Source organism: Equus caballus, chromosome 28, assembly GCF_041296265.1.
Source record: "Equus caballus isolate H_3958 breed thoroughbred chromosome 28, TB-T2T, whole genome shotgun sequence".
Classification (NCBI taxonomy): Eukaryota; Metazoa; Chordata; class Mammalia; order Perissodactyla; family Equidae; genus Equus; species Equus caballus.
This window is the reverse complement of record NC_091711.1, coordinates 9,100,770-9,108,696: the sequence shown is the minus strand read 5'-3', so window position 1 is coordinate 9,108,696 and position 7,927 is coordinate 9,100,770. Positions and strand designations below refer to the sequence as shown.

The 7,927-nt window shown below is 45.4% G+C and overlaps 1 protein-coding gene across 8 annotated transcripts in view; it reads right to left on the bottom strand.

Moving 5' to 3' along the window:
- The window catches only part of GLIPR1 (GLI pathogenesis related 1), a 46,380-nt gene that overhangs the window by 3,094 nt on the left and 35,359 nt on the right, over positions 1-7,927 (bottom strand). For 3 of the 8 annotated variants that reach the window (XM_005606486.4, XM_070254187.1, XM_070254184.1), the window contains 3 exons: positions 6,288-6,367; positions 5,540-5,652; positions 358-443 (listed from right to left, as the gene is read on the bottom strand). In XM_005606486.4, the coding sequence (XP_005606543.2) occupies positions 358-443; positions 5,540-5,652; positions 6,288-6,367 (279 nt within the window). Of the gene's footprint in view, positions 1-357; positions 444-823; positions 947-5,539; positions 5,653-6,287; positions 6,368-7,927 lie in introns of all 8 variants that reach the window. The other 5 variants (XR_011433642.1, XR_011433643.1, XM_070254185.1 and 2 more) reach the window with 3 other exon arrangements.

Genomic DNA, 7,927 nt, shown 5'->3' with positions numbered 1-7,927 from the left:
CCCTGGACAGGTAGTATCATGAAATTGAGAATTCTGCTCTTTTGGATATCTTTGTTATACAAATTTTTGATCTTGATGAAATTATCAAATCTTGAGTCTACAGTTTCCAACATCATAGCCATTTTTTGTTGTACTGATAATAGCTAAATAAAAAGGATATCATTTGCTTCTTTAAATTTATCTTAAACATATTCATTCCTAGGTAGGTAAGTAAACCATTGGTTTGACTGCTACCTGATGCCAGTCTCCCTAAAAATAGCTATGAGGATAAAACAAATGTTTGCATTCTTAACTCTGTAGAAAGTTAAAATAGTTTTGAACACATTATATTATCAGTCGATTGTTCCTTTTACTCACCACAGAGATTATCCAAACAGACGTCATTATTGGGGCAGGCACTGCAAGTGGATCCTTCCTTATACGGCCAAGTAAAGTAATTTCCTCTATAAAGTAGAAGAAGGCTGTCCATTAGGAAAGATTTTTTTTTGCAGTTACAATTTACTATGAATCCTTGATTAAATCCATAGGACGAAAGCCCACAGATTCAGAGGGTTGGTAAGAGAAGTGGAGAGAGAGAAGCAGAAAGGGAAGCCTGTTAATGTTTGCAGAGTTCATTCTGTGTGTCTGTGCCTATGAAACTATGTCTTAATCTACATCTCATTTAATTCTTAAGACAAGTCTGGGAAGAAGTCATCTTTATTTACAGATAAGGAAGGTACAGCTCTAAGAGAGTAAGTAACTGGTCAAAAATCACAGTGTACGTGTCAGAGTCAGAACAAAACCTAGGTTGGTCTGCCTCCAGGGCCTCGCCCCCTCTACTTACTGTCTGGCCTATATGATTACTGTCTTCCAGACACTGTCCATCTTAGGAAAGGTGTCGGACCCACATCTGCTCGGTCTGGCAGACGTCCACAGTGTTATTGGGTAGGAGCCATTTGTAGGGGAACTGCCTTTCAAAAGAAAATCAGATATGAGGGAGTTTCTAAAGTGCAGCGTTTTCACATCAAAGATGTGATATGAATGATAGACAATAATTACTGAGAACTCCTTATGTGCCAGGCACTGTTCTAAGCATGAATGAACTAATCTTCACGATAATCCTATGAGGAAGATACTTATCCCCACTATATAGGTAGAGGCTGAGGCACAGAGTGTAAGTAGTTGACCAAGATCACAGACTAGAAAGTGAAATAATCCCAAACATTTCATAGCCCCATGAATACCTTCAGAGAGTAATGATGAGAGGCTGCAGATTTATTTCAGTGAACCTGCCACCGCACTGATCTTTCTTAGAACTGTGCTTTTGGAAAGGAGTTCTTAACTTTTTTGTCACGGCACCCTTTGGCAGCCTGGTGGGGCCTGTGGACTCCTTTCAAAATAGTTTTTAAATACATTAAGTTCGTAGGATTATAAAGGAAGCTGATTAAATCAAAATAGTTATCAAAATGTTAAAAAATTTATGATACGGTAATATGTGCTTCTCTATTAAGTATTAAATAAGACCTAGCAGGGAGCTAATAATTACAGCAATTTCAAAGCAGTGATGAATAAAACCTATATTTTGAGATACCGGCAGCAACTGGAATGTGAGATGAAAATAGCTGTGATGTTTACAGTCACGGGTGGTGCTGGTACGACTGGCGAGTTATCTTCGCGCAGAATGAAATGTTCCTTTCAATACAAGTGAGTGGAAATAAAGATGTAACTTTTCTAATCCAAGTTCACAGACTCCCCTCCCTGATACTATACGCTTACCTCCAAAGTTAAGAACTTCTTTAGAGACGTTACTTTATGTTAACACCTCATTTCCAACCCAAAATACAGGTTCTAATCTCATTTGGCTCCAAATGAATTTAGGTTGTTTCAGAAATTAAGTTTACCCTTGTGCTTACTCTACATCATGGGAAATAGTCAAAGGAGAATAGCTGAGATTCTGATAATTATAAAAGGTGTCCAAAATGGACATTAATCATTGGAATATCTTTCATTGTTAACAAGCACTATACTCATTGAGTGGTTAAGTTCTAGAATGTTTTTAATAACATCATTTATGCTGCTTCATTCTTTGCTTAATCGTGCATTCCAAACTATAAGGAAGAGGGAAAAACTGCTACTTCAAGAAAGGCCTGGGCTGTCTGGATGGGAGTGAGGAAGACAAAGGGGCCTGAAGGGTTCTGCCCCATAAAACAGCAGGAAGATTGAGTGTTTCCCCTCGCGGCCTGAGAGAGAAAGGGCTGGGACCCTGGGACTCTGGGGAAGAGAAAAGACAGATCTTGAAAGAGAGAAATATGAGTAAGGGCCCCCAGGCAGTGCTGGCCCAAGTACACTGGGTACTGTCCTCTGTGCTTGTCCTGCTCGTTACCTCCCCTCTGTGCTGTATCCTCTCCCAGCAACTCCTCTGAAGATCCGCTGGGTAGCCTTGTTAGATGCCCCGAGAATGAAGAAGAGACTGTCTGTGCTTTGGATCATGCAGATCGACAGACCTGACGCAGCCGGGAGGAGAGGGATTGAAACTGTCCCCGGCAGTGGAAACGGGCTGAGGGCTTGAGGGCCAGGCGGCTGGGGAGTGAAGCCCCCACTTCCCAATCTAGGAAATACCGGGGGCGGATACCAGACTTCTTAGAATTATATGGAATCGGGGCCTATGACTTTGCACGGAGAAGAAAAACAAGCTCAGAAGGCAGAAGGGAGCGAGGACATTCCTAACTGGTCTCTGCTCCCTGCCATGCCCTCCACTCCATTCTCCACGCTGCTTGCAGAATGACCTCCAAAGTTAAAGCACGTCCAGTCACTCCCTTGCTTTAAAACTTGGATGGCTCCCTCCTGTGATGTGATAGTGAAATTTGCACTGGCCTGCACAGCCCTCAAGAGCCCAGCTGCCTCCCTTCCCCTAGTGTCATCTGTTCAGTGGGCTGAGCACCCCTGTCCCTTCTGCAGGCCTCTCCACAGGAGCTTTGCCGCCGTTTCCTCCACCACCTCTGTGCCCAAAGCTCCTCACGCGTCTGGTTCCTCCTCGCCCCTCGTGCCTGGGCTTCCATACATCACAGAAAGCCCTTCCCTGATTGTTCTTCCTCAGCTGAGGGCCCTGCCTATCGATAGTGTCATTACAGTGTATGTGTATTTCCTTCATCACTCCCATCATAACAGAGTTATTTCATTTGTATTTTTATTGTCTATCTGCCCCATAACTGTAAGTTCCATAAGGGCAGGACCTGTGTCTGGCTTGTGCCCCTTTGAATTTCAGTGAACAAATATTTGTTAAATAATTGAATGTATGGATGCATTTATTTGTATGAATAAATGAATGTTACTCAATCTTTGTAGATGCATTATAACTGGTTTTAAAGTTTTACAACTTAATATTATTTATAACTCTGAAGGCAATTAAAGTGAGTCTAAACCAAGAGAATTCACATTTGCACTTCGTTATTACAATAATAATAATTATGTATACTTCTTAAACCACCACCATTGCCAGGCATGGCATGTAGTTGGTGTTTAACATAGCTTTCTCATGTAATATTCATAGCTACTCAATAAGTAGTAAGTGCTATTGTTAACCTGACCTTTTAGAGAGGAAACTGAGATTCAGAGAGGTTAAGTAACTTGCTCAAGGCCACACAGTAAGTGAACTAAAGTAGTAGGCCTCAAGAGTCTGTATCTTAACCATTAAGCTATAGAAATGTCATGAAAAGTTCCCATTGATTGACTTGTGGCTTTGGCCAGTTTTTCCTGGGTTTCCCTTACTTTCTGACTCAGGGGTTTTAAGTCAAAGCTGTTATCTTGTGAACAACACCTGATTGTAGTCCCCTCACTCCCGCCCACTCTCAGCCAGACTCCCCGGAAGCTCCTCTGGACATCGCTTCAGGGAAAGAGAGGCTGCTTCTGGCAAATCTCCAGGAATTCTGACGATTGGTAAAATCCATCGAAATTCAAGCACAACGAATTGAAGAAAAAACTGTTACATATATGACAAAGGGTTAAAATAGAAACAACTACCATAAACCAATGAGAAAGTCACTCTAGGAGAAATGAGCAGGCCGCATGCTTCCCAACAGGAATGTAAGCGGTGGAAATGTGTCCTCACTAGTAGTCAGAGACGCTAAAGAAAACACACCATTTTCTATCAAATTAGAAAATACTGAAAATTATAATAGTACTGATGAGGTATGAATTGATATAGTAACAGTGGAGGATAACTTGGCAATCAGTATTGAAAAAGATTAAAAATGATCACACCTTTTATTTAGTGTGCCATTTCCAGGAATTGTAGGGAAATAAATGTGACCAGAGACTTATATACAGGGTTGTTCATCGTATATTCAAAGGAAATACAGGGAACAATCTAAATTCTGTAGTAGGATGAGCGCTTGTGTGAGCATCAGCCCAGACGTGGGAGCAGCCAGCCAGGTGGCTGTCCAGCTGACGTCACCAGTGCGGGCCCTGGGCAGCTGCTCACCCCGATGGGGCCTCAGTTGTCTTATCTGCATAACAGGCAGTAACACGACCTCTCTCCCAGGCTTTCTATGAAGATTAGGTCAGTCACTACATGAGAAGCACTTAGCACAGTGCTTGGCACGCGGTAAGCATCACACAAGCATCATCTCCCCCTGTTTTTATAACCATTGAAATCATGTCTGAAATTGTAACGAATGTGAAATGCTCGTGGTATAACTTTTAAGTAAAAATAGAAAATTTTGGGGGCTGGCCCGGTGGCGCAGTGGTTAAGTGCACACGTTCCGCTTCTCAGCAGCCCAGGGTTCGCCAGTTCGGATCCTGGGTGCAGACATGGCCTCTCTTGTCAAGCCATGCTGTGGTAGGCGTCCCACATATAAAGTAGAGGAAGATGGGCACGGATGTTAGCTCAGGGCCAGTCTACCTCAGCAAAAAGAGGAGGATTGGCAGCAGATGTTAGCTCAGGGCTAATCTTCCTCAAAAAAACAAAAAAGGAAAAAAGAAAACGTGTATTTCTAGTATGACCTCAGTTTTTGAGTTTGTGTCTGATGTGTAAGCACACATATCTAAGTTTAGGAAAGTTGGGGGATGTCATGTGTCTTCCCCGTTTTCCAAAAGGAGAAAAATTGTATCTATTTCAAAAACAAAACTGTCAAAAGTAAATGAAATAAGTTATATAAATTGAGGAATTCAATTGAGTTATTTTTGTTTTGAAAATTGTGTAAAACTTGCCCAGTTTTTAATAAACCAATAAATATAAAGTAACATCAGTCCTCCCATTTTGTGACATTATTACCATATCCAATTAATCTCTGTCCCTGAAAACATTTTAGTCTTTGCTACTCTGAAAACTGTGTGTGCGCGCGTGTTTATGTGTTGTTCACAAAGGGTGTGCATACACACACACAAACACACAAACCAAGAAAAATGTACCAGAATCTTAATGGAGTAGATCTCTGGGCAGAGGAATAGTAATTTCCTTTTTTATACTTTCTTTATTATCCAGATTTTCTATAATGAAGGTAAATACTTCTAAAATAGGTTTTAAAAACATTTTCAGAAAGAAGTTGATTTGGGCACTTACGCTGGTCCGTAGTTGCATATAAAATGTGCTCCATTGGAAAGACCTTCAAAGCCAGAAACTTTAAGACAAAATTGTACTGCACAGCCAACTTTGTAACTATCTGCCCAAACAACCTAAAAAAAAAAAAAAAAGGATTTGTAATGAGAGACAATAAAACGGGGAACACCTGAGTGCGATGAGGCCTCACGCCCGCTGGACATCCGCCCTGAGGAGGTGGAACTCAAAGTCCAGGGGAAAACAAGACCTGTAATTATCATCACTGGCGAGTGTGAGAGGGAAATATGTAAGCAATAGCTGAGGATGGATGTTGACAGCTGGTGCAATGAAGAAATGGAACAGGACAACACGCAGAGCGACTGCCGGGAGGAGGGGAGCGCTGGGGGCCGATGTCTCTGCAGGAGGCGCCTCAGGAGGACTGTGCAGGGGCCCTCTGCGCTGGGGAACAGCGCTCTGCGCAGAGGGGTGCGAGCGGCAAAGGCCCCGGAGGGCTGTGCTGGCACGGTAGAGGAGCAGGAGGAGGGCGAGCAGAGCTGGGATCCAACGAGTGAGCGGGAGTCGGAGGCAGTGAGGTCAGGACAGGGGAGCAGGCCGGGGGGAACTTGTGGGTCAGGAGTGATATGCTCTTTTCCACAGCTTAGAAAGATCACTTTGGTGGTTATGAAGTAAAGGGACTGAGAAGAGCGAGGCAAGAAAGATGGAGTTTGGGAGGCTGTTTCAGTGGTACCAGAAAGAGAAGACGACGACTCACGTGGACGATGGTGGGGGCGTTCCAGAGATTTCATCAGGCTCACGGGTCAGCTTAGAGGGAAAGCTGAAGGAGTTCCTTTGCTTTGAGGGTGCAGTAAGAGGGACAGAGAAAAATCAAGTTAACGTTTTGGCCCTGAGCAAGATTTCCCGCGACGGGAAGCTGGGGCAGGAGGCAGTGGGCGAGGGCGGCCAGGGGCTCTGCTCAGGCCGAGTCACGTCTGCGATGCCTGTTAGACGGGCGCGTGCAGGTCCACCGGGCTGCCGGGTGTGACACCTGCAGCTCAGAGCGCAGGTCCAGGCTAGAGATGCAAATCTGGAAGGCACGGGCCTCCAGTAGATCACCCGGCAAAGATCATAGCCAAAGAAAGTGAAGGCGAGCGGGGTAAAGAAAAAACCAGCCGGCAAAGCAGAGTGAAAAGGAGTGTCAGCGACAAGGCAGGGACAGAAGGACACAGTCCGCTTCGGGACAGGGCCCTGACCGGAAGGGCTGCACACTTGGTTGAATTCAGCGCTGTCACACAGTCGAGCACTTTCCTCCGATTTCTGAACAGGGGCCTCCACATTTTCGTTTTGCACTAAGCCCACAGATTGTATAGCTCGTCGTCAAAGCATAAAGAAAAAGGTATTTAAAGAGCTCGCTCTGGAGATAAGCCAGCAGTTAAATGCACTCCTTTTTACAGTGATACCAAACTGCACTTTAAATTACTGTTCCTCGTAAATGTTGTTTAGCAGTTTTGTGACCGGACTTGTGCCGACTCTGCGGGATGCAGGGGCGATGAGCGGGAGCAGTGGGCGCCTCCGCAAAAGTGCAGAGACGTAGTCGTGGCAGCCGCCCAGGGTTTTGGCCACTGTGAGGGGGCGGAGGGTGCTGCGGCCTCCAGCGCCGGCCTGCTCTGAGCCAGCGGGGCTGAGCGGGAGCCCGGGGAATCTCCAGCAGAGGGCGACGCCTGTGTGGGCCCAAGGCGAGAAAGACTCCGGTCGGAGAAAGCCAGGGTGGCTGCCGAAAAAGATCGTTTCCTTTAAAAAAATCAGCAGAAGTTCCTCCCTGGGGAGAGAGGCTAGAGCAAAAGAAGAGGAGCTGAAGATGGAGTCTGAGCTTCTCCAAGGCGTGAAGGCGGGGTAGGAGGTGGGCAGTGGCGACGGAGCGGGAGGGCAAAGTGTCAGGGAGGCCGCTGGGCTTTGCATTCTGTCCTCCTTGGTTGGGCAACTGGGGAGGAGCTGGGAAGGCAGCTCCTGGTCCCCCGAGGAGGAGCAAAGCTCTGCCTCGGCCTGGGCGGCGCCCTCCCTGCTCCCCGATGGAAGTGGGGCGCTTCCCTTCACACCCCGTGCCCCGGAATCGCCTTCGGGGAGCTCCAGTTCACCCAGTGCTCGGCCCCTCTCCCACTGAGAGGCCCAGCTTTATGGCTAGTGTCCCTCAGGTTCCACCTGGTACTTTTACTTTACAATCATTTTTGCATTTATTTTAAATATTCTTAATTTCTATCCACTGCATCTCAAAGTGATTTCACCTGAGGTGCTTCATTTAAAATGCAGATTTCTGGGCCCATCTCAGTCCTACTGGAAGAGAGTCACTGGAATTGTCCTTGAAATCTGTACTTTTAAAAATTGAGATATAGGTGACATATTAGTCTCAGATGTAAA